Raw genomic sequence first — 27,158 nt, forward strand, 5'->3', positions numbered from 1 at the left:
TGCAAACGGGTTTTAAATTAGGTATCAGTAGGCAAGTGTAGATCAAGTTTTCAATTTAGATAGTATCTATAGTAGGATAGTATAGATGTGAATAGGTAGGGATAAAGTAAGGCTGAGACATACAAAGCTACAGCTATGCAAAGGTCAGATTTGGGACTTAAAACTTAATGATTAGCTTATAATTGTTTTAGATTTACATGAATTAATTGAATATATGATAGTTAAGCAGGACAGCATATGCAACTGTCCAGAAAATCCTGCGAAATTAGGCTTTTCTTTGTTTGTATGAGAAGTTGGAAGGAACTTCGAGTTTTGGGGTCATCAGAAGGAATCATAAGATAATTATTTGATTATTATTGTTGTCAAAGTGTTATGCGACGCAAAAAAGTTTGATAATTTTTAAGCTTTTCATATAATTTATTAAATATTTCTTAAGAGAGATTGAAGTCAAGGTTTTTTTCTTTTATTGCAGTCAAATAGAAATAGTTTCCGTAATATCCCCGCAAAAATTGGCACAGACTTCTAATCGCTTATTGATTTGCGTCATTTTCGCAATATAATTTCATATGGACGGCGATATACCCTGTTACACAACTGATTACAGGATATAAGCAACAATGTAGCTGTACTTGCTTTACTTTTGCAGATGAGGCTCAAAAAGAAAGCCCTTAGCCAAATCCTTAGCTGCTGCTGCTGCTCGTGAGGAGTGTGTGTGTGTGTGTGTGTGCAGCTGTGAAATATGTTGGAACGACAAAGCAATAAAGCGGCTACAACAGCAGCAACAATTGCCAGTTGCCAGTTGTTGTTGTTGTCTGGTAGTTGGCTGCCTTAAACACGTTTAAGCAACGGCACCGCTCTGTTTTGTGTGTATGTGTGTGGAATTTTTAATAAAACGGCTCAGGCAAAAGACAAGCAAATGGCTCAAAAGCGTCTCAACTAAGTGTGTGCGGCTGTGCGGGTGTGCGGGTGTGCGCGTGTGTTTAAGTAGGTTACTGGCACGCCCCAAGGTATGCAACGGAAGCTGTTGACACGTTTTGTTATTGTTGTTGTTGCGCGCGTGCGAGTGTGTGTGTGCGTGTGTTAATAAAACCAAAATGAGCATGTATCGCGACAAAATCATTGAGGCCTACGCGATTTGAAGTCGCGCAACTGGTTTATCGACTATGACCCTACCCCCCTCCATCCCTGCTGCCCCCACATCAATTCAAAACTACTTAGGAAGCCACCCGAAGGCGCCAAATGGCATCAAGCAGCTTTTTACGAGTTCTGCGTGTGTTAGATACTTAAGGCAAAGGCTTGAACATGAAGTGCTGAGAGCAGCGGCAGCTGCCTCTTATATATCTTTTTTGTCGGTACGTTTCTCAAGGTCGCCTGCGGGCGACACTGTTTGGTGTAGGAGCTGGAGGTGGCATCCCTCTTTCTGATTTCGCTGGGCGCCGCAATGAGCCCAATTTATGATGGCATCTAATTTGGTGCGACGTGCGTGAATTTAATTATATTTATGCCGTTGAAAATTAGTTGAAATCAAATGCATAAATTCTCTTGTCGCGCCACAAAAACAACAGCAACAAATACTAAAAGCAGCGAGCGCCTTTTACGTGACCGAACTGCGATGAGCACAACAAAAAATTGTGTGCCAAATGCCTGAAAAACCAGCTCGCACACACACTCATAACTCGCTCTATATATGCTCTTTGTGTGCACAAATAAATAAAGGAGCAAAAAAAAACAGAAAACAATTTCAGTTTCTTCAGTCCTTGTAAAGCCGCACGTTTTCCCAGTAGAAATAGAAAAGAAATGGCACACCCACACACCAATCCCAGATGCGTGAGCGTATATGTGTGTGTGTGCGTGTGTGTGTATCTCATAGCATATTGCGTCTTGTACAAAAATCCGACTGTCATATAAATGTCAAATCCATAAGTGTTACGCAAAAGCACACAAAATGTTGCGACACAAAAAAAGAGGCCCACACAAAAAAAAAAAATAAACTTTAAACACTTGCGGCTGTTTTTCTCAACCAAACAATGAACGACAGCTCAATATAAAAGTATTTGTATTACAAAAAGAAAATTTATATGCAAACTCAACTTGAGTCATTAAGCAGCGGGAAATGGTTCAAGCTTAACAAAAGAGATTGTAAAGAAATGTCATGCTGCAGATGGTTACTATATACACAGTATCCCGATTTGCCTGTTTCTTTAGCGTAGCGTTTTTACGGTTGTTAATACCAAGTTTGGTCAAGATATCTGGGAAACCAAAAAAGTTGTTTATATAAAGAGCTTCTTTATCGAGAAATAGTTCCCCGAAAACATATTTATCTTAAACCTTTTGATCCAGTCTAACATATCTGTACAAAGTTCAATTAAGTTATCTTTAAACCTGTCAATAAGTTTTATGGACGAACCCTGAAAAACTTTGATCAATCGATCAGTCAATCATGGAGTCGTGCAATCATCAATTGACTGATTCCAATCAGTCAGTCAATCAATCAGTTATTCAGAAACAAACACTGTGCATTTATAAAATCAATCAATCAGTCTCTCCATCAATCAGTCTCTTCGTCAGTCAGTCGTCCATTCAGCCAATCAGTTCTTCTCGATAAACACTTTGTTAGTTATAGAATCAATCAATCAGTCAGTCAGGCAATCAATTAGTCAGCCATTAAATCAGTCAATCAATAGTCTGTCAGTCAATCAGCCAGTCAATAATTCAATCAGTCAATTATTCAGAACATAAGCTATTGTGTATAGAATCAATCAGTCAGTCAATCAATCAGACTGTAAATTAGTCCATCAGTCTATCAGTCAGTACTACAGGACAATCACTTTTTGTTTTCAACCAATCAGTCAGTCAGTCAATCGGTCAGTCACTCAATCGGTCACCTTTTCAGGAAAAGCACTTTTATATATAGAATGAATCAATCAGTCAATCAACCTGATCAACAACTATATATATCTGGCCCTCACTTAAGACATTCTCAACTCAAATAATAATACACTCTTGAAGGGCCATAAATTGGCCAGTTAACACAGTTGTCAGCGCCTGCCAAAGTAGTCCATAAATATGTTTTGCATACATCATGATGTCTACTCAAATGTTATATTGTACATCAAGTGGCAAGTTATTTTTATTTGAATGAGCACGTCGCACACATTTTTCAACATCTGGCATTTAAATCGACAAGACGCTTCTTTTTTTTTTCAAAGATGCCGCACGCCCCAGGCCAGGTCTCGAGTCTAGCCAAGTGGGAAGGCACACGCCGCATCTTCAAACCGAAACCGCACCCAAACCCAAATCAGATCTGAAGACGGCGCAGCCGCCAGTCGATGTGAATAACCTTCGACTGTTGGCAATAATTTTACATAGCACTCATCCTGCCCGCCACCCTTCCCCTTTCCCCAGCTCCCTGCACTGTTGTTTTCTTTGCGCTTTGCATACTTTGCGGCCGCCTGCCTCGAAAGGAAGCTCATCGATTTGAGCGCTGATATTTTTGTGCGTGCCTCGGCATGCGTGTCCATGTCCATGTCCATGTCCATGTCTAAGCGGCCGTCGCGCTCCATTCATCAGTCTGACACCCAGCCGGCATCTTCTCCGCCCCCGTCTCTCTCTCTCTCTCTCTCTCTGCCAATTGATTGCCAATGCCTTGGGCCATAAGTTTGCTTTGCCGTTTCATCAAATCCGCGCCTGCATCCCGACACCCAATGGCCGCCAGCGACTTGTCAGACATCTGCTTCGACCAGTGCTATATTCTTCTGCTGCCAGTTTTTCTGTGCCTCTTTCCATACAGGGTACCCGCATTTTGTGCACTGTCATGCAGCCAGGCAGCTGCAGCACATGACTTGATCTGAATGGAATTGTCTAATATATATATATATATTATGTACTCTGAATTTTCTTGGTATTTGTGAACATTCTTCGGCAGACAGGTGAACATGAAGAACGCTTGTTAAAACCTCAGGCTTCCTTATTATTTTTTATACATTTCTTCCCTGCTCGAGCATTTTATTTTTAATATTTTCATAAATGGGAAAAAGTTCTACTTAGCACAAACTGTTTTTTAAGTGCTTTCGCAAATTATAAAAATAATTATTTATCGGTTTTATTTCATGACGCATTTTCGAATAAATAGGTATACAAGCCGGAGCCTGAGCTTTTAATATGCAGGCCAAAGGAAAAAACGGCTACCAATTTTTATTTTTTTGGCGCTTTTCCATAATGCTCTCAACAAATTTTTTCTAGCCGTTTTTGCCATGAAATCAAAACCGTAAAAAGGTATATATATCATAATTCAGAGTTTTTTAATTCCTTGATATATTAATAAAATTATATTCAAAAAATTAAAAATTTAAATGCAATTTATAATTTATTAAATTATGCATTGAATGCGAGGCCCCTTTTGAAATTAATATAATATTATCATACTTAAAAAAAAAAAATTATATCAATTATTATTAATTACAGATTAACATGCTGCGCACAAGCGTTTTTTTTTTTTTTATACCCTGAGCCCATTAAAAATGGGTATAAGGGTATATTGTATTTGTGCAAAATCCAAATGTATATAACAGGCAGAAAAAGACATCTCCGACCCCATAAAGTATATATATTCTTGATCAGCATCAATAGCCGAGTCGATCTAGCCATGTCCGTCTGTCTGTCCGGTCGTCCGTCCGTCCGTATGTATGAACGCAAGGATCTCAGAACCTATAAGAGCTAGAGACTGAAATTTTAGATGTAGATGCTCCTAGTGCCCGCGCAGATTGAGTTTGTTTCCGATAATCGATAACTTACTCCGTTCCAAGCAATCGATAAAAATCTATATCGATATCCTGTTTTTTGGGCAATTTTGGTAAATAATTAGAGCTAGACTCACCAAACTTGACATTTAGCTTCTAAAATAGAATATATATATGCATTTGATGTTGGAAGAAGAGGGTTCAGGGTATCCCCTAGTCGGGAGCTCCCGACTAGAACCTCTTACTTGTTTTTTTATTTTGGTTTCTTTCGACTGCGGCTGTATTTTGATATTTTTATTAATTCAGAAATCAAAAGTGAATTTCGTGTGCATTAAATGGACTTTGAATGTAAATCACGACAAGTGGACGCAAATTGTTGTTGTTTTTTTTTTGCTTTTTTCGGTGGCAAAAATATTTGCAAAAAATATTTGAACGTGCACACGTTGAGCTCGCCCATAAATATGCAATGACAGCAAGAACAGCAACAATAGTGACTGCAACAACAACAAAAGCGAGTAGTAAAGTAAGAGTATTTTGAGCGGGTGTGCACGACCGAGAGATACCCTGCGCCCATCATCACATAATATAGCCAAAGGTTTTTTTTTTATTATATATAAATTATATTATATTATAAGACAACGTTTGGAAAGATTTAAACTATAGAAAATATATCTGTATGGGAGGTAGGGAAAGTAAGGATAACGATGTGAGAAATTTCATATACAAGATTATATGGCTCTGGCTTTGCCTTATTTTCCGAGAAAAACTTCTAAATGCAGAAAAACAGACAAAGATGAATATGTCCAAATAGACTCAGCTCTTTGATCTGATCCATAATATATATATATGCTTGGAACTTGCTTGCCTGTACACTTGCCACCCATCTGCATTAGTTACAGGGTATAAGAATAGTGACTACAACAACAACAACAATTATGTGAGAGTAAACAATTTGTTTGCGTTAAATGGCGAACAGCTGCGCAAATAACTGCAATTTACATTTACCGCATCCGTCGCATATTTTGCGCACTAAATAAACACATAAAAATGCAAAGGAATAACCGCAAGTGCAACTACACACACACACACACACGCACACACACACACACGCAGCTACACATCTATTCAAAGTTAAACAATAAAAGCATTGCGCACATTTTATGAATTCATTATTGAATTAAATTTATTGATATACAAAATGCTATGGCATCAATGTTGCCGCATTTTTCGCGCAGTGTATTTTCCGTTTGGCAAAGTTGTTGCAAAATGTTAAATGTCAACTCGGCCGTTGCACGGCTTTCACAGCGCTGCAAATGTTTGCGCACTTTTCAGGGCCAGACTTTCTGCTATTTCGTGTTTGCCACAGCTACCAAATTTGTGTTTGAGTGTGGCCGAGTGTGTGTGTGTGTGTGTGCCCCACTAGTTGTATTTGTACACTGTGGCAGGCAGCTGCACGCCGTGGCCATGTGGCACTGCCTTTGAAATTGCACTTTGCGACTTATTTTCACACAAGTCGCTGGACACACACACACACACACACACACACTCGCACACACACACATGCCTGCATTTGTGAAACGCCATTCTGACTTATTCAACATGCGTTCACGTCAACGCCAAATGAAAATGGCAACTGCAACTGGAACCTTGATGACAGCAGCAACATTTCCTGTTTACCTTCAGCTGCTGCAAATTAAAACTTGAAGCGGACCGTATATATATATATATATATATATATCGCATATACTATATCGCATGTATTTGCAGTTTATTTTAGCGTGCCTCCGTTAATTTAGCTGGTGCTGTTTGCTTTGTCAGTCAATCCAAAAACTGTCACAGCACATGAAATCGCCTGGACAACTGGCTGCCTTACCCAAAACCAACAGATTTGTCTATACCGATTTAGTTAGATAGACAGACTTAGAAGCAACTTTAACAGGATATAGCATACAGTTTAGTATACAGTGTATAGTATTCAGTACATAGATAGTATATAGAACTTCACATAGTATATAGTATATTGCCTAAAGCTGAAACCAAGTTCATATCGCGCTTCGAACCAATGCCTCGAACTAAAGTTTGGTGCAATAAACAGGTTTTTCAAAGCTATGAAATCGGAAACAAGCATCATTTGTTTATTAACTTAACCAGCTTAGGGATCAGTTCATGATAAAATATATTTTAATTTCAGGGTTAAGCTCGTGGCAGAAACAGTTTACAAAGCTGGCTTGAAAAGCCTTTTAACCAAGTTTGTTATTAAATATATTTTTACTTTTAATAAAACCCAAACCTGAAGCCAGCTAAGCTAAAATTTATTTTAATACAATATATATATATTTTATAAAATATACTTTTTTATTTTGGGCATAAGTCTAATAAATCGTATAAAAAATATGATTTTCATAAAGAAATATCTTTAGCTACTTTTTAAGATATCTTCACCAACGAGCGAGAGAGAAAAAGGAAAACTTTTTGTTTTTTTTAATAAGCCAACTAAAACAAATAAAAACAAGCAAGTTTTCAAGCATGTACATTTAAATAAAATATGTCGAAAACAATGCGCACAAATTAATGAAAACAAATAGTATTGAAATAATATTTTGCGAGCAACCACCACAAGAGTATTTGTTGTTATTTTTCTATTCACATATATTTATTATTTCATTGTTCGTCCTTTACTTATGCTCGCAGTTGCGGGGCTTTTGAGTATTTTCCAATTACGAACGACTTAAGCTACAGAGTAATTTCTGTTTGCCTTTTATTGCGCAACGACAAGTAGCTTTTAGCAAAATGAAATGCAGACACACAGAGTGTGTGTGTGTGTGTGTCTGTGATAGATAGATGGACAGAAAGGTGGAGGGGGAGGTGGGGCAGGTGGCAGGCAAACGGCAAACGGCAAACGTTGCAACAATTTGCAGCGGCAAATTGCATTTGGAAAGCATTTCATTTGGAAATTACAAAGCAGGCGGAACACAATTGCCAGCCGCAGTCGAAGACAAACGGGAATGGCCGGGCATCGAAATGAAAATGTAAATGAAAATGAAAATGAAAATAATAAAAATGACGCTGATGTTGATGATGAAACGCGTTTAGGCGTGGACGTCCCGTGGCGGCAGCCTCTCTGTGTGTGTGTAGGTGTGTGCGTGTGCGTGTGTGTGTGTTGAGGTGTGCGTGTGCGTGTGCGTGTGTGTAACTGAAGTGATCGGCTTTTAGGCACTGCAACTGAATGAATGAGTCCATCTGCGGTTGCAGCACACACACACAAACACTGACATTTGCAACAAATCCATGTGTCAACTGCAGCCACAACAACAACAAGACGACCCTGAACAACAATAACAAGCCCTTGCCATACAAAATATATATGTATATATATATATATATGTTTTTTTGGTTTCAAAGCATACATGTGCACATTTTTTGTATGCCCTAACATAAGCTCATTGTCAACTGGCTGGGCACAAAACAAAACCAGCTCAAAAGTATGCTACACTTTTCGACTGCAACAAGAACTCGACTATTTTTATGGCAATTCGATTTTATGCTTACATCTGACAAAAAGTTTTCTTTTGCTTATGCAGTTTTTTTTTCTTTTAGTTTTTAGAGCCTTATTTTAACAGATTCTGTTATTTTCAACACTTTTTCATATAACTTTTTGACAAGCCACACAAAATTGAACTGTAAAATGTGAGCTTACAAAAATGGGCCTGAATTGAGCTTCTGCTTTTTGGAACATTATCAACATTAACTTTATTTGTTACTATGCTATGACTCTTGATTTTCATTTATTTTATTTATATATTCACATTTTTTAATAAAAATTAAACTTAACTAGAAGCAGAGCACTTCAATTTTCCATTTCTTATTTATTTGTGCCCTTTGTTTTTTGTCATTTCGTAATGAAGCTAAGTTTTTTAGCTCCCACACTGGACAAAGCCTTAACTCTGACAAGTTTTCCATTTTTCATATGCTGTTAGAAGTTGCAATTCGACAAAACCTTAATATACCCTTTTTGCGGTCCATGGGCAGGGGCATAGAACAACAAATGCAACAACAACTGCGGCTAGGAAGGCAGCGAGTGCCTGCAGCTCGTTAGTTTGTCATCGTGTGTGAACTTGCTGTGTGTGTGTGTGTTATTTTTTTCCAACACTCGCGTTTTTAGACACATATATTTTAAAAGCCTGTGCGACGCAGGAATTGAAAATGAAATTTTGAATGCCAGTGTTGCGGAAAGTACGAGTTTTCAGTTAGTTCCGAGTATGTGTGTGTGTGTGTGTGTGTGTGTGCGAGTGTGTATAAAAAGTTGGCGAGCCAGACAACAAACAACAAACACGCACACATGAGCATATGCAGATGGTTTAGAGCAGGCAGAGGGGTGAGGTTGGGGGGCTGAAGGGCTTGGGGCTACAAGTGTTTAGCTGCCGTTTGGCTGGACCAGAAACACTCGAGTGGGCTGCGTTTGGGTGGCGCACGGACGTGCTAAGCGAACGACCTTGCCATGCGAGAAATGAGCAAACGTCAGGTCACAGGTCGCTGTAGAGCAGCAACTCTTTGGTGAGGCGAGCGAGGCCTTAAACAATTCAAGCGCAATTAGCTCGCGAATTGCGATTGACACAGTCATCGAAAAATGTGCGTGGGTGTAGCAGCGCATGACAATGACAACTTTTGTCACGAAATTGAAATTCCGCGCGTGGCAAAATTTAAAGAATTTCAATTCTGCAACAAAGCCCGCAGCCCTAAAATTGGCGAAGAAATTCAAAGCGACCAAAAACAAAAAGCGCGCTCCGACAGCAATTAGAGCTGACGGCGGGCGGACTGTCAGTGCGGACGGCGTGACGGGGGGGGCCGCACACAAATTAAATTTAATTCGAAATTAAATGAGAATAAATTGGATTATTTAATTAAAACCAGAAAGTGGGCGGACAAAAGGCAGCCTGGCGCCACACTCACCTTGCAGCAGCGGCAGCAACAGCAACAGCCAGTTGAGTAATCCGAAATTGGCTACGGACCAGGCCGACATTGTGCTTGGCCTTGTTATCCCCGATGTCGTTTTTTTTTTGCTTTCTGCTGTTTTTTTTGTTTTTTATGACTATTTTGTATTGTTATGATCGCTGTCAGTTGTAGTTGGCGCGGTCTTTTGGCTGACTTGTTAACGCTTTGCGTCCAAATTACACGGGCCGGGCCAACAACGGTTTAGGCCAGGCCAGCAGCAGTGGGCTTTGAGTTAAGCGCTCGCACGGGACCAATAACAAAATGAGTCGCTATCTTTTTGTAAATTGTCTCCATATATATATAAAATCTCTTTTTAGTCTATTTGTGCTTTTTATTTTGTTTTTTTTTTCTTTCAGGCGTTTCGAGCACTTTTGCAAAACTTTTGTTTGTATTTTGTTTGATTCGTTTTTGTTTTAGCCAAAATTGCTGTAAATTCAATTTGCTTGTTTTGCTTTCAATGTAATTTGTTGTTGTTTTGCTGGCCGCAACAACAAGAGCAGCATAAATCATACGCCATGTGCGCCGCCCCTCAAAGTATGCAACACTTACAACACTGTGTCACACACACACACACGCAAATACGCGCACACACACAGACGCACTGACAATTGTTAGCTTTTATTTTGTGTTTTTTCTTTCGTACTTTTTTTTTTTTGCAACTCGGTTTTGGTTTTAGATAACAAAGTAGGCGCCAAGTAATTTATCTTGTTGCTGGCGGCTTAGCACTTTCACTTGACTTGAGCCCACGCTCAGCGGCGGGTGGGTGTGGCCAGGGCGAAAATGTTTTTGGTTTGGCAAGCAATCGCCCTTCCTCTGTACATACGACTGTTGCGTATAACGCTTGATGGAATGCCAGCGATTTGTTGTTGTTCTTCTTGGACAACTTTCACTTCGCTTTGCTCTGAATTATGCATGTGTTTATTGCAGCCTAATCACATATCATTAACTGGCCATTAACACGCACCGTTTGGCCCAGCAGCCCATTAGACTTAAGCTCGCAACACTGTTCAGCTACTGTGCGCATTTGGCAACACTTGCTCAGCAAACGACGCACGCACAATAGTTAAACGCACACACAATATACGCGTGCTTCGCACTCGAGTCGCAGGATTGAACTAACGGCGCGATGTCGCCAGCCAGCTTGCCAATCGTGTGCATCCAGCACGAACAAGTACGAAGACACGAAGCAGCGACGCCTTCGGCTCGCAGCAGCAGCAAATACGAGCTAGCGAACGCAAAAGAGCGCCGACAAACTTTCTCTTTGCTTCTTCTGCTGCTGCTGTTGTTGTTGTTGTTGTTGCTGCTGCTGGCAAAATTATTGGTGCACGAAATTGCAGACGTACTTTTGGAGCACTCTCTGAGTGCTTGTGCTCTTACATTCTGCTGCTGTTGTTGTTGTTGATGTTGTTTTTTGCTGCATCTTGCCGCAGCTGTTGTTGTTGTTGTTTAATTTGTTGATATGTTTATGCGCTTGTTGTTGTCGGTTTTATTTCCCGCACAGCTAGCATGTTCCAAGTGCTTAATAATTTATAAACATTTATTCGATGGAGAATAAAATTGGTAAAAAGTTATCAATTCATGTAAACTGCATGTTAACCATGGTCTGCAATGTTAACTTTATTAACAGTTCTGTCTAGAATCTTACAGCTCATTAATAAATAAAACCTTAAACCCATAAATTCGTATATTATCATGATAGAGCTTATAAGTAATCAAATAAATCCAATGCAATGAATGAAAGCTGAAGAGAATTAATAAATGATGTCTGAGCTAAAGCGGTAAATTGATGTAAGGTATTTAATTTTAAATATTTTTAATTTTAATGCATTTAAATTTCTCAGAAAAAAAAACTATTTTCCTTTTTAGCTGCCAGTCTTTAGATTAATTAAACGCTTTAGTTCGGGCATAATTTATAAGTTCTCTTCACCTTCAGCTAACTGTACTTATTAACAGCTAGTCCAAAAACTGACCGCCTCAATTAGGCAGCGCTGTAAAATGTTAACTAAGCAACTATGCCATGACCTAGGTCAGTTAGCGGCGTATAAGAGTAAGAGCAGCAGCAATAGCAGCAGCAACTCTTATACAGCCGCAGCATAAGCTTTGCCTAAGAGAAAATTTCCCCCAAACTGCAAAGCAAAACTCGTGCCGCAAAAAAAGATGCAGTTTTATTAAATGCTTGTAATTAGCCGGGGCAGTTCCGATTATTTTATTTTATTTGTATTTTTTTTCTACTATTTTTTGTTGTTCAATTTTTGTTTGTGTTCTCATTGCAGCCAAATGGTCACACAGGGGGGAGGGTGGAAGATTTTCAATCAATTTGTAAAACTTTTTAATTACAAGTCAATTTCATTTGAGCAAACAAACAGATAATTCAGTTCACAGCTGATATAGTCGACCACACACACACACACACACGCACACAAATGCTTAAATCAATTAAATTAATTAGCGCCACGAAATATTTGAACGATGCGGCGATAAGACTGCAACTTTTTTGTGCGCTCTTTAGTTTTTATTTTTTTTTCATTCCACCAACAATATTTAATTAATTTGCCCAAACAATTTCAATTCTCAATTAGCCGCCTGATAAGGTGTATGTGTGTGTGTGTGTGTTGTCTATTATGCAATTGTGTTTTATATACCCTGTACTTATTTCAAATGCTTAAAAAGCGTAAATTGCTGCACGAAGGAAGCATCTGCGACTCCTTAATTATATAAACTCTTGTTCTTTATCAAAATCTTAATCAACATGTAGACATGTCTGTCTGCCTAACTTACTTGTTCTAAGGGTATCTTAGATTTGAGCAAATGCATATATATATATATTCTTGAACAGCATCAATAGCCGAGACGATCTAGTCAAGCCCGTCTGGCTGTCCATCCGTATGTATACGCGCGAGGATCTCATAGCCCATAAGAAATACAGCTTTGAAAATTTGAACGTAGGTCCTCCTAGTGCCTGCGCAGTACGAGTTTGTTTTCGATAATCGATAGCTTGCCGCATGTGAAAGCAATCGATAAAAATCGTTTTCGAAATCGTGTGTTTTTATCGAATCTCTTAGGTCTTAAGAGCTAGACTCTTCAAACTTGAATAGTAGCTTATCAAGTATATTTCATTTTATAGCCAACGCATAGAAGAGTGTTCAGGGTAGCCCCTAGTCCAGCACTCCCGCCTAGAGCCTCTTACTTCGTCTTACATATATGAATGTTATCCTTTCTTTTACACTTAAGAGTGCATTAGCCAAAGAACGTAAAAGAAATATGTGTTAATAGCAACAGCTTGCAGCTAGCTACAGGGTATCTGCCAGTCGAACACACTATCCCGAATAAATCTTACTTATATTAAGCTTATAAATACGCTGCCAAGGCCGCAGATTAAAGCCAATACCAAGGCCAAAGCAAATGTAACAAGTTTTGCCTGGACACGGACTTAGACTAAAAGCTAGACCCTGCTGTCCAGTGTACTTGTTATAGCCGCAATTAGCGCTCAATTTTTTGTTGGCGTCGGGCACGTGTCAATCGTATGCCAAAGCGTTGCCCAAAGCCGCTTACACGCAGCCAGGCCAAAAAAGAATTACAGTCAGCGGCAAAGCGGAGGCAGTAAACTTTTTAATTGAAACAATTTGTAAAAAAGCAACCGAAGACAACAATAACAACACGACGAGGTCGAGCAGACAGCGTAACAAAGTTTCAGCTGCTTTTAATCTTGGCCAGCGGCTAGAAAACTGCCTAAGACACGGCTCTGTCTCAGTGCACTGAGCGAAAAGAGCGGCTCAAAGCTAATATAATTGTTATCTAAGTCAAAGCGGACAACAGCTTAAGCTAAGCACGAAGAATTATTCATTTAAGCCCAAACTCCTACAAAACAAGGCTCAAATATCAAGCATGCTTTGCGCTTGTCTTAAATACTTTAAGACTTCGTTTAAGTATTTTTTGCTTAATTGAAGATTATATTCCCTGTAGAATAACTAAATTCGATATATACTAGAAATGTTCAAGCCAAAAACGTTGAGAATACTTGAATTAAGTTTTCGTTTTTCTCATTTTAAGCAACCAATTTAGAATTTAGGACAAATTCATACCTCATTTAAGAAGAAGAAACAAGTGCAAATATTACTTATTACAAGCAATTCGTTCTTATTTCAAGCGAACAATTGTAAAGTGAAGCCTTGTTCGAAGAACATTGAAAGTCAGCAGATGTTCTAGTCTTCGAACTGGGTTTTTTCTTCGAGTGCACCTCCTGCTGTCTTCAGTCTGTTTGTTTTTGTCGGTTTGCGTGATTCCCTTATTGAATTATTCGGCTGCTTTAACACGATATCGATAGCGTGTACCGTTAACGTATTGATACATATATATATAAATATATAGACAAGGAAGTCGCATAAATTTGCAGCATTTGGCAAATCATTATTCGAATCAGCGTCGCACGCGCCGCGCGCACAATTGGATTGCGACGGGCACAAAACAAATCAAAAATCTATTAAGAGCCCAGCATACCCTCTCCACACGAAGTGCTCCCTCCCCCCCTGCCCGTCATCGAGCAATATCCAACACTCAGCCGGATTTCTTGCGGTCACGTGTCGCACGAATTGCAATGATATCGCGCGACGTTGTTGACACTGGCCAAAGCGTAGCACCGCAGCTGAGGGTTGCTTTGGGCTTTGCCCTGCGATGGCTTCATTAGAGTGCAGCAACCCTACCGCCAGTCCAACCCGACTCCCGCCTCCCACCCACCTACTCCACCCGCGCAGTAAATCGTCTGTCGAAAGCGAAAGTGATGACCCTTATGCCTATGAAGGGTCATGAAGGGTTGTTCGGGCATATTTCCACTTTTTTTTTTTCATACTGTTTACCCAGTGAAAGTGTTTGCAAGTAAAAAGGCATTTTGCAGTTTAGCAGGTGCAATAGGCAGAGTATCTGCCAGCTCATAGATGATATGGGATCTATATAGGGTCTGAGTCGATCTAGCAAATATTATTCTAACCGTTCGTGTGTCGATGTCAGGACTTATCAGTTCTCGAAGTGCATTCCTAATTAATTTTAAAGTATTTTAAAGATTCTCGAAATCGATAAATATCGATAAATGCCGTTTAAAGTATTTAATCATATCTCACAGCTTAAACATATTATTTTAATTATTGTTAAACATATGGAGATCAAGTTTCTTTCAATTTTCGATAGTCAGCTCCTTATTCGACAACCGATAATTATCGATAAATATTCCATTCCGCCTTCTGGGCAAATGGATTGTAAAAGCAAGTCATGATTACCGTGAATCACACTTAGATCAATTATATATCACTTATTGAGCCCAAAGAAAACCATTTGATACAAATTGATTTCCATATTTCGTATACTTACAGCTTTGGAAAATAATTGAACATTTGAATACGTTTGGATAATGTTTAAAACAGGAATGAATTTTTCCTATTATATTGCTGGGTAAGTACGCGATTCTTTTATTTTTGTAGGATATTTAAATAAGTGTGAAATTATCTCTTGGAATTTCGGCTCCATCTGCAGGGTAACAAGCAGTCGAGCACATTCAAGACTGGAGCTGCTCTTAGGTTTATTTTTTTTCGCCATCGCAAGTGCCATTAATTGAAATGCCAAACAGCAGCTGTTAGCCCCCTTGCCCTCCCCCCTTTATCAACCCGCACAACGCGCCTCAAGTGCTCGTCGGGGGGCAACGATGCATGAGATATGTGTGTTTGTTCGTGTGTGTGTGTGTGCGTGTGTGTGTGTGTGTGCGGCACATTTGGACTTGGCGACTTAACAGATGATTCTCGCAGCGCACCTGCCGCTTGGCCAGGTGGCATGAGGCCCTTAAAACAAAAGCAAAGCAACAAAACAAAAGCAGGCAAGGCAAAAGAAGAGAAAAAGAAAGCAAAACAAAGCTCAAGAAATGAGCGGCAAATGCAATAAAACCCAAAGCCCGCATAATTTAACACGAGTGCACACAAGTGCGTGTGTGTGTGTGTGTGCGTGTGTGTGCACAGGCGTCTCAATTATTTGTTTGTTCTGGGATTTTGCGGCACGCAACACAAGAGCCTGCCGCTGCAAGTGCGTGCGTTGGCCAAGTGGGCGGGCGGCACACGCCCCATTTTATTGTGGCAAGTGGCAGCAGGCAGCAACAACATGCGACATTAACATTTAAAACAATTTTCAATGCTGTAAAAATAACTGTAAACATTTCAGTGCCGCAAACAACAACAACAACACCAACAACATTTCCTATTCATTTGCGTATGTGTGTGTGTGTGTGTGTGTTTGTGTGCGTGATACTTCAACACGCCTGCATACTTAATACAAGCAGCAACAACATTTGCCTTTGGCTTCTGCTGCTCAACCCCGAGCCAACCCCACAACCAGCCCCAACCCCAATCCCGACCCCAACCAGCGATTTGCAAAACCCTCGACTAGCTTTTACTAAAGCCACACAACAGTTTTTCTTATCGCTCAAATGTCATCGGCTGTCGACAGTTTTGGGCCGCAATTTCGGCGTGCCCGGCCACGCCTCTCGCTCCAGCGCCGCATCCTGCTTCCGGCCTAAGGCGTTCATTTGTGTAATCCTGACCATGCCCAGAGGCGGCACTTGCGGCATTTAGTTTGTAATTTAGCGCATTTAGTGCCACATTGCCAAAGTGGGCAAGAGAATGTGGGCGAGAAAGAGAGCGTGAGAGAGGTAGAGAGAGAGAGGGCGAGTCCTGTCGCCAGGATTCGAATTGTGGCTCCTTTGGCTCCGGTTGCGACTCCAAATGTTGTTTTCGCTGCTTTCAGCACATGAATATCGCATGTGAAATACTTAGCAGCTAATTTCTATGCATGTGTGTGTGTGTCTGTGTGGGAGTGTGTATGTGTGTGCTTGTGTGTGCATGTGTGTTGGTAGTGAACACAGTTTCAGTCAGCTTTAATTGCTTTTTGATTTGATTCTTAAGCTTAAGCATTCAAAGATTTATTTTGTGGCTCCACCAAGAAAACGGTTCCATCTTTATGCCATGTTTATAGTATGGGGCTTATCATTATAATATCTATATATTTGATATTCGATAAATGTAATCATATTTGTTTCTCTCACTCTCTTTTTCTCTATTTACATTCTATCTATTTAGCTCTTGCTCTCTTCTGCAACTTATCTCTTTTAATGCATTAACATGTGTCTCTCTAACCCCTTTTCTCTCTCTCTGCCCCTCGAAGTATCTACATTTCTGGCTATTTTGTCTTTACTTCCATTACGTTGAACAGATGACTCTATCTGCCTTTCATAGATCTATATTCCATGCTACTTCTTTCCCCATGCGTCTCTTTCTCTCCATCTCACTCTCTCTCTCTCCGTCTTTGTTAGTCCTTCTGAGTCTCTAAGCGATATCTATCCTTTCATTCCTCCTTTCCATAACCCTCTACTTCTCTCTCTCTCTCTCTCTCTGTCTCTCTCTCTCTCCGTTCTCTCTGTCGCTTTCTTTCCGTCTATGACTCTCTTTCTATAATTCACATATTTTCGATATATCCATATCTTCGCTCTATTCTCTGTGTCTCTCACTCTCCCTCTCTCTCTCTCTCTCTCTCTCTCTCTCTCTCTCTCCCTCTCTTTCCCTCTCTCTCTCTCAGCAAAGTTATTGTTTCCTATATTTATTTCCTACTCTCTCCCTATTGAGTCTGCATCTAAATTGTGCTTTTCAACTACAAAACTTCTTTAATGAAATCAACTCGACTGCAAGCCAGTAGAAAATAGCTTTTAACGCATTAGCATAAATAATTAATGACAGCTAATGCAATAGCCATTTGGCCATCAGACCTCAGCACCTGCAGTTGGCCCAAGAAAAAGAAAAGCCTAAGCCCAAATATTGGGTTAATATTGTGGGCCTAATGTCATGTTTTCCGGCAGCAGTAGCTGTTGCTGGTGGGAACAGTATTTGGGGGTCCTTTGGCCACATAAATTTCTCATCAAAATCAATGGCAAATCAAAATGGGATGCCGCAGGATGTGCGGCAAGGATGTGTGCGTGCGTTGTCCAGGAACTGCGTTGACATTGCCCAGTGTTAAAGTTAATAAATTGCGGCCAGGATTTATGGGCACGGCCATTGAACTGTGCCGGCAATGACATTTCAATGTTTACATAAGCCGTCTGTTTGTTGCTCCATGCTTCCGTGTGTGCGTGTGTGTGCGTGAGTGTGTGGCCAGCCAAGGGGTATGCGTGGCTGTTTGCATTAATTTATATATAGCTATGTGTGCGTGTGTGTGTGGAAGTGTGTCTAGGCATGACACTGCAAATGGTGACATATGCATTGACTAAAACCTTTTACATTGGCACCCACAAACACCCGCCGCAACCCCAACACCCCCGCTGCCCCTCTGCAGTCGCCCCACTGGCTTTTGGGCTCGTTTTGATGAAATCAGCCAAGCGAGAAATTCAATCAAGCTATAGATATGTGCACTGAGCGAAAAACATAACATACAAACTACTTTTATGCCTGGGTGTAAAATTCAATTTCCGTTTCTTATTGAATTTCAAGTGACTTTGCTTAAATAAAGTAGAAAATATACTTGGGAATATAGGATATGAAAAAAATAATTTAAACAAGCGTTTGCATGCTTAAAAAAAGCCTAAAACATTTGCAAAGCCAGCACAACAATTTCTGGAATTAAGTGCTGCATTTAAGTCTTTTGTTTGGGAGTTTCGCTTGGGCAAAAGTGCTTGAAATAAAAGCTTCGTTAGGATGCTCGCAGCTAGGCCGGCTTTTGGCAACCCTTTCTTTACAAATCCCTTGCACTTTTCTGTCAGTGTAGTTGGCTAACTTTGAAAGGCTTTTAGGCCTGCCCCATTGTCCGTTTTATTATTTAAGACCACACTCGAAATGCACATGTCATGCGATCATCATGGCACGTGCCACGCCTAGTTCGTGTTTAATTTAAACTTTAATGGACTAAAGCCCTAAATTAATAAATATCGATTAAAATTTATTCTGACAACATAGACGAGGACGTTTATACCGGCGTCCTGCTGTTTTCCGCGTAGCCTGCGCTGCGTCTATGCCGCAGAACGGCGCGACCTCTGTTCACCACGATGCACGTGAGTCCGTTGCCGCCCGCGTCCGCATAATCGGAGCTGATATAGTCGTCCACCTGGCGCTCCGCCGCCGAGCTGAAGTCATCAGCATCGTCATCCTCATAATCGAAGACATCATCGTTGATATCCTCGTATTGATCGGAGCTTCGCCCCAGCTGCTGCTGGTCTCCGTCCAGGCTGCGACTGGCGAAGCAGACTTCCTGCGTGGTTCCCCCGTTGCCGCTGCCAGTATTCGTTGTTGTGGTGTTTAGGGAGTTGATCAGATTGGTCACATAGGCCGCTGTCTCGTTGGAGGTCAGCAGATCGAAAATCAGGGCGCCGCCCAGGCCGTTGGCCAGGCCCAAGGCATAGCCGCCGAGACCTGCAAAAGCTGAGGGCGTGGCACGGCCCATGGGCGCCAGCTCAGCGTCCGGGAGGCCCGCCTCAGTCAAGGCGCGACGCAACTCCTGCGGCGACAGCGGACGCAACGTCAGGCGACCCGCTGAAAGGGTTACAGAAGCAAGGTTAAAAGCCGAGTACAAAATAAGGTTGAAAGGCCGATTAAAGCCAGGCCTATTAAGAGGTTTAAGGTTAAGTGTAAACTACGGTAAAAGAACAAGTCAGAACTGACTAAAGTTAGGCTTAAAGCCAGGTTAAAGACAATCTTAATGCAGAGTTTAAAATCAGACTTAAAGCCTAGTAAAAAGTCAAGTTATCAGCTTTAATTCATGTTAAGCCTCTGGTTAAAGGCAGAGCTTAAAGTCAGACTTAAAGCTAGGTTCAAAGCCTAACTAATAGTCAGACTTTAATTAAAGTCAGAGGCCTGTTAAAAGCCAGGCACAAAGCCAAGCTTAAAGTCGAGTTAAGGGCCTGGTAACAGTCAGGCTTAAGACCAAGTTTAAAGTCGGAATTAATACCACATTAAAGCTAAGTTATAATCCATGTGGGTGGCAGCACTTAGAGTCGGACTTAAAGCCTTAATGTTCTTGTCATGTTCTTATTGAAATCCTGATCAAAGCCAGATGTAAAACCATACTGAACGTCAGGCTTAAAGTTGGGTTTGTTTAAAGACAGGTTAGTATCCAGCTGATGCCCGCGTAAGGCAATGTTTAATACCTTACTAATGCCAAATTGATGGCAACTCCTCAAATCCACTCACCAGCAACTGTTGTCAGCAATGAACTCAGACCGATTAGGGCAATGGCCCAGAGTGCTGTTGGCGTTTTCATGGCTCAGACGCAGAAAGAAGCTGTTGACCGCGAACCGCGCGCGTGTTAACTGAAACCAATCGGCAGGTGCTGCGCAACTTTTATTGCCAAGAACCCACAAAGAAAGTCGACGAACAGCCGCCCGTTTTGCATATGCAAAATTTGAGACAAAAACGTTTTACACTCGCTTGACCCTTGACTGAGCCGCGACCACAAATGGGCCAACGGCCAGCTGTAACCGGTTCTGGGCACAAAAATCAAAGCTCAGCTTCAAACTTTATCTAGAAAACAAAACAATTTAATATATTTAAATGCGCAGCGCTGGTTGTGTCATCAGCAGCCATTGGGCTATCTGTATCTGTGTCAGCAGATGTAGCTGTAACTGTATCTGCAAATGTATCTGTATCTGTATATGCAAATGTATCTGTATCTGTATCTGTATCTGTGACTATATCTAGTTGGCGATCCGCCTCATTGTAGACCTCATTCCCATATGGTTCTTTATGATCGTAGCTGCGTCCGCCGATGCACACCTGTTGTTGTTGTTGTCGTTGTTGTTGCTCTCCGGCATTGTCCGTTTCACTTTCGCTCACATTCGCTGTTATCACATCGTAGACAAATACGCCCATCAACGCCTGGCTTAGGCCCAGCGCATAGCCGGAGAGTGCAGCGAGTCCGCTTCTTACAGAGCGTCCAGCTTCCTGCTGCTCCTGCTGCTGCTGCTGCAGCTCATGAATGTGCTTCAGCTGTCTGCCTAAAATTGAGCACAAAATGTTTCAGTTCATATTCCTCAACTCATTTCGTCAGCCAAATTCACCTGTAACTGTTGCCATCAGGCAAGAGCTGACAACGCAAAGCAGCAGAGTTTGGCGCGGCGGCATCTTCAAGCATTTGCAGCTCTTCTGGCCGAGAATACCTAATTTATATGGCAGCCCGATTTTTGAGAATTCATTTGCAGCTTCATTAATCATAAAGCAGAGCTCCCGCTTATAAGCCTACAATTAATAAAATTCCCCCCCAGAGAGAATTTCTTACAACTTTCACGTTTAGCAGAACTCAACCTAAGCGCGTAAAATGCCAGTTAACGACTATGGTTTACCCTTTCAAAATATGCGACATGCTATAGCAATATTATTAAAAATAATAACAATAATAATGCCAAATAATAATAATAATTAAAACAATATTAAAAATATAAATAAATAAATAGTCTAGGCCCCATTCTAAGCTTCTGGCTAAAAACTTGAAATAACATTAAAATATACAGACTGAGCTGAACTGAGACTATAAAGTATATAGAGTATCATTTAAAACGTAAAAACAAATTTGTTTCAATCAAAGAAACCGATTCTAATTTATTATTTGAAGAAGGGGCTTCATTGACCTCAGCTTAAGGGCATTTTAACTATAATTATAATATTTAATAATTAATTCCGCATGTGTGGAAAAATCGCTAAATTCATGTATAAATTTTAAACTGATTTAGCCGTATTTCCCACTCCCTCTAGATCAATTTGGCATCTAAGTCTGACAACACACGCTACTATATCTATATCTATATCTATATCTATATCTATATCTATATCTATATCTATATCTATATCTATATCTATATCTATATCTATATCTATATCTATATCTATATCTATATCTATCTATATCTATATCTATATCTATATCTATATCTATATCTATATCTATATCTATATCTATATCTATATCTATATCTATCTATATCTATATCTATATCTATATCTATATCTATATCTATCTATATCTATATCTATATCTATATCTATTCTATATCTATATCTATATCTATATCTATATCTATATCTATATCTATATCTATATCTATATCTATATCTATATCTATATCTATATCTATATCTATATCTATATCTATATCTATATCTATATCTATATCTATATCTATATCTATATCTATATCTATATCTATATCTATATCTATATCTATATCTATATCTATATATATCTATATCTATATCTATATCTATATCTATATCTATATCTATATCTATATCTATATCTATATCTATATCTATATCTATATCTTCGCAACTCTATAAGGTCTTTCAATACGCCATCTTCAACATTTGAGTCGAGCTTCTTAGTCACGGCATTGTGTAAGGTTCCTTTTAGGACCCTCCTTAAAAGAGGGTCTAATATACTTAGTTGGCATTTGTTCTCCATTTGTATTGATAAATTATCTTTTGAGGCAACTGTGTTCTCGAGTGCTGAGCAAGTCGAGAGGTTTCTCGACCCTTGACTTTTACCTACCCACTTATTGTGCCTTCTTATATAAGTCACAATTTTGGCTATCATTGAAGACCTTTCAAAAGAAAAGAAAACCTCTTGTTCTTTTTATTTGTTTGGCAAACAAAAATATTAATATTTGTGATTGCAGTGAGCTGTGGCAAACGGAAACCGAACCATGTCAAAAGGTAACAGCCACCATCCTCCCGCACCCCGTGCTCCTCGTCCCTCATTGGCATACGAGCATTTTCCTGCTTGTTAGCATTCTTTTCTATTATTTTTTTTGGCAACTTATAAGCTAACATTTGGCTTTGTTGCAGCTGCAAGTACTTATTAAGCCATAAGCCGCTTTCATGGCCAGACAACTAACTGCACGAGTTCTTAACTGGGTCTAGAGCCGTGCAGCATATTGTATATCCCATTTGAGTGGCAGCCCCATTATACCCCTTCCCCCCTCCCTCTTGGGGTGTTGCATTTTTTATTTGGCCACGTACAAGTTTCGGTATAGCTGTTAACTGCTGCATAAAAACTTTTCGGCTTTTATAACGCAACGCCTTTAAGCCAATGTTTCGTCCGCGTTGCGTCTGCCAATTGCCAAGGCATTTCAAACTTTGGCCGCCTCCAAGCATGGGCGTGGCAATTGGGGCGTTGTGGCAGACAAAGTGTCAGGCGATGCGCTGTCTCTTTGGCCGCATAAATAACAACAAGTAAAAGTGTTTGCCACGCACTGTGACACAACTGCACAATACTCTGTTTAAAGTGTGAAAGGGAAATGACTTTCAAACTGTCCGACTGTGACCCTCAAACTGAGGCTAGGAAATGCAGTCTTGAATAACTTCGATGTTTATAACCCGATCTGCATAAAATAATCAGAGCATGAATATGGGATAGAAAATAAGGTGTACAGCAAGGCGCAAGGCTCTAACCTGAACAGGAAGTTTTAGAAAAAGGAATTCATTCAAAAAGTACTAGATTTTTATTATGTATATGCATACCTACAAGTTTTATGAATCTAGCTCTTGCATTTTTCTCCAGCCGTGTAAAGCAGAAACTATATTCGAAGCCTCTAGCTATGGCTAGTTCGACTGTTTTCAACGCAGCTGCTTTCTTACTCAAGCTACGTACATTTGAACATTTTCTGGCTGGCAATATGCCCGTTTAACAAGTCGTGTACAGCGTATGGAGAGATAAGTGCAACAGCTGCGGCGCAACAAGTGAAACGCATCGAATGCCAAGTTGGCTGCGCACTTCAAGAATGCCAATGCCACATGAACATCAACATCAACATCAGCATCAACATCAACAACACCATTAGCAACATGTTTACAATTTTGTTGTCTCACATGTTGCATGCTGCGCCCCAAGCATAACACCCTCTCACATTCCTCTTGGCCCCCTCCACTCTCCTTTGCCCAATTGTTTGTGATTTACGCGCTGCGCTCGGGCGCACAACATCATTTGCAGCTCATTAATCAGCTGCTGCTGATGCTGCTGCTGCTGCCACAAGCTTGTCAAGCAGTCGCTGAGCTGAAGCCGAAGCAGAGCAGGCTTTTGGTCGTAGGCATGCCGCAACGTGCGGCATAATCGGCTTTGCCTCATACTTAACGAGCCACAAAAAATATGTATATACCATAAATATATTTATACAGAAATTTTGCAAATATTTGCGCAACGCAACAAAACTGATTGAGACTTTTGCACGGTCTGGCTTCTGATCTGATATGCACTGCGATTCCGAGAAGACAGGGCGATGATGGGGTAAACAGGGCGACAATGCCATGTATAATACATAGTGCTCAGATGTAATAAAATATGTACTTTCAACAATCCGATCAAATTATTAACTATTCTTGTTCATGCCGCGTCAATGTTATCGACAATAAGACCTTGATTTATACTCAGAACAAACACTAATTATGCCAGGCTTGCGTTACAAAGATACCTCCATTACAATATACATATATAACTTTGTGTACTGGGAAACCAACCCTCCTTGGTGGAATGTGGGGTTAAGAGTTGTTGGAGAGATTTCCACCTCAACATCATGCATGAACATCAATTTGAGTGTGCTCACAGTTTTCGTGGGATCAACTTCTAAGTAAAACGATTTTTTGCTGTCAAAAACTCTAGAGAAGAACTTTTTGGAATTTGGAAATTCCACCAGCAACTGTTGAAAATTGGCGGAAACGATTTTATGCAACCTGTGAGCGAACACTTCAGACATATTTTCTAAGATCCCTAAAAATATTCATTTGAGTCGTGCTGCAATGGGGGGTGAGTCATTATTTGGTTTCAAGTATCGCTTCTAACTTATTTTCATATAGCAAATTCCAAAGCAACTGTGGAAAACAGGTGGAATGATTCAGTTTTGAAACCGTTTTCAAAGATTTTTATAAAAAGTGAGTCGTATTTTTACACCTATCGTTAATTCTACTCCTAAGTGTACGAAGTGGGTCACCAATTATTTGGCTTCCAGTTTCGCGAGAGAACATATTGATAACGCGTTTCAACGCTGCTGAAAATTCCATCCCAAACTGTGGAAAATGGGCGGAAATTGATTGTGTGCAAGCTTCTTGCTTACCATGTAATCAGCTTCAAACTCATTTTCTAGCATCCCTATAAAAATTCATTTTCACAAAATGAACGCGTCTTTAATTTCCGAATACAAACCGGATCTCTAAAAGGCTACGCATATTTCTGTCAGGGTATATACGGTGCGGAACCTGGAGCAGTAGAGCACCTTTCTGTTTCCATAATTTTCATTTTATGGCAAGCAGCTCTTATCTGGCCATTGTCTTTTATATCTGTCCGCTGATTTAATAAACCATCTGTGTTGCGTTCTCATCTGCGCGAAACACTCGAAAAAAATGCGCAACATTATGCAAGTAGCAGAAGAATATTCATTTACCTTAACATACCCTGTAACCAAAAAGTGGTTTACGAGAGGTATATTAAAGTGGAGCAAAGGTATGTGACAGGCATCGATTAAATGTTGAACTGAAGGGAATATATGCGTGGTATATTTTTGGCAAAAATAATAATTCTCATAGACAAATAGCCTTAAAATCTGGCACGAAATCTAAATTCCGGAAATAGTATTAAAATAAGTATGTTTATGTTAAAGAAAGTGCGAACAGAAAATTCTATAGTAAGTACAGGGTATCTGCTACGCCCGGCTCACTCGCCTGAAGCCAGCTTTAGTGGTTTGTTGCTTGCGTTTTATGTTGCATGCCTCAGTGGCTTTTATGCTGCAGCAGGCCAAAAGAGCATGCAACGCCGAGTCGTGGCGGGAAACTGTGGCGTCCAACGACGGACGTGGGCATATTTCAGCAGCAAGAGATAAAACAGGCGTGATGATAACACTTTGAGTGGGCGGGGCCAAGGCTGTTGCAGCAGCAGTTGGCAGTCGGCAGTCAGCAGTAACTCCTGCTCGTTACCCACTTGTTCACATTAAGCGCATTTATGCATGCAATTTTTTGATATAACGAGTACTATGAGTATTACGAGTGAGTATAACGAGTACTCAGTATCTGTATCGCTGATAAGTTTGCAGCCGGGCTTTGATGGCCGGCACATTCAGCTTTTGATGACGCCCCGACCAAGTTTATATATAAAAATTATATACATATATGAATATTGGCAATCAATGCAGCCATTTGGGCATTTATTGCCAAATTGCCATAAGTTGCATTATGAGTTATGGCCCATTGATTTGTGCGCTTTTGTGCATCGCTCTCGTAATCATAATGTTTTAATTTATGATACACTTTATGCCCCGCAGCACTTCAGCATTTGCTGCCGCTTAGTTTTGCTCCCGTCTTAAACTTTGCCAATAAGAAATCGTTGAACTGTCGGCTTCTCATCAGAGTGCTGAAAATGCTTGAGTTCGAAACATGGTTTCATTGAATACCCTACCGAGCAGTGAACTTTTAGTATGTATAGTATGTGCAGTATGTATATTATGTATAGTATGTATGGTATGTTTAGTATGTATAGTATGTATAGTATGTATAGTATGTATAGTATGTATAGTATGTATAGTATGTATAGTATGTATAGTATGTATAGTATGTATAGTATGTATAGTATGTTAGCTCGTAAGATACGTTTTAATGTCTGAGTGTTTGACCAGCAATCGGAAGGTCGCTGGCTCAAACCCTATCAAGCTAATAGCTGCTTAAGAACCCAAGTTCGAGCTGGAATTCGCATAGCTTTAAGACTGGTTAAATTCCAAAAAAATCAACTGCGTTTAAAAAAAAATTATTTTAGACGCGTTTCTTTCATTTATATAAAATTCCATTTGTGTAGGGTACAAATTGCAACGAAAGGAAGTGCCAAAAAAATATATATATATATATATAGAAACGAAAACCAAGCAACTGGGGTCAAAGTTTAATTGTGAGAACGAACATGCGTGGCCGGCGTTTGCAACATAAATCATTCTTTATTTCAAGCCGGCCAGACACACACACACACTCACACACACACAAACGCTTTAATAATGAATGGTGTTGGCCCCGGCGAGCATTAACACCTACCTTTTCGTTGTGGCAAGGCGAGTGCGTGCCACCGAATGTTGCTAACAAATCAAGACTGTTGGGCAACGGAATTGTTTTTCTTTGGCTCGTGTGAGATACACTGTAATTAATTATGGTGTTATTTAATTTAATTGCGTGTGTGGCATTTAGACGCAGTCAGTTGGCAAGTGCGCACAAATGCTTGGCCTATTAGCAGGCGCTGCCTTTAAAATACCCGCTACACACACACGCACACACGCACACACACTCGAATGGAGGCCCGCCTGCGGCTAGACAAATGTGTTTTCATGTTTGGCAAGCAGCTCAAGCATTTGTCATGGTGCATTTAGGCCGCATGTGCTTGCCGCTTATGAGTCTG

General features: G+C 40.3%; 2 protein-coding genes across 2 annotated transcripts in view; both read right to left on the reverse strand.

The window, feature by feature from the left end:
* LOC115762297 (zwei Ig domain protein zig-8) overlaps positions 1 to 9,920 on the reverse strand; it is a 72,682-nt gene extending 62,762 nt beyond the window's left edge. The window contains exon 1 of the mRNA XM_030704462.1: positions 9,690 to 9,920. Coding sequence (XP_030560322.1) covers positions 9,690 to 9,759 — 70 coding nt within the window. The 5' untranslated portion in view covers positions 9,760 to 9,920. The remainder of the gene's footprint in view (positions 1 to 9,689) is intronic.
* An 8,796-nt stretch (positions 9,921 to 18,716) lies between these two features.
* On the reverse strand, positions 18,717 to 20,006 carry LOC115762328. The gene is made up of 2 exons (XM_030704494.1): positions 19,937 to 20,006; positions 18,717 to 19,279 (listed from the first exon to the last, which is right to left on the reverse strand). Exons 1-2 carry the CDS (start codon positions 20,004 to 20,006, stop codon positions 18,717 to 18,719), a joined length of 633 nt encoding a protein of 210 aa, XP_030560354.1.
* Between the last annotated feature and the right edge of the window lie 7,152 nt (positions 20,007 to 27,158).

The sequence above is a fragment of the Drosophila novamexicana genome, unplaced genomic scaffold (genome assembly GCF_003285875.2).
Source record: "Drosophila novamexicana strain 15010-1031.04,08,12 unplaced genomic scaffold, DnovRS2.1 tig00000564-arrow-pilon, whole genome shotgun sequence".
NCBI classification, from domain to species: domain Eukaryota; kingdom Metazoa; phylum Arthropoda; class Insecta; order Diptera; family Drosophilidae; genus Drosophila; species Drosophila novamexicana.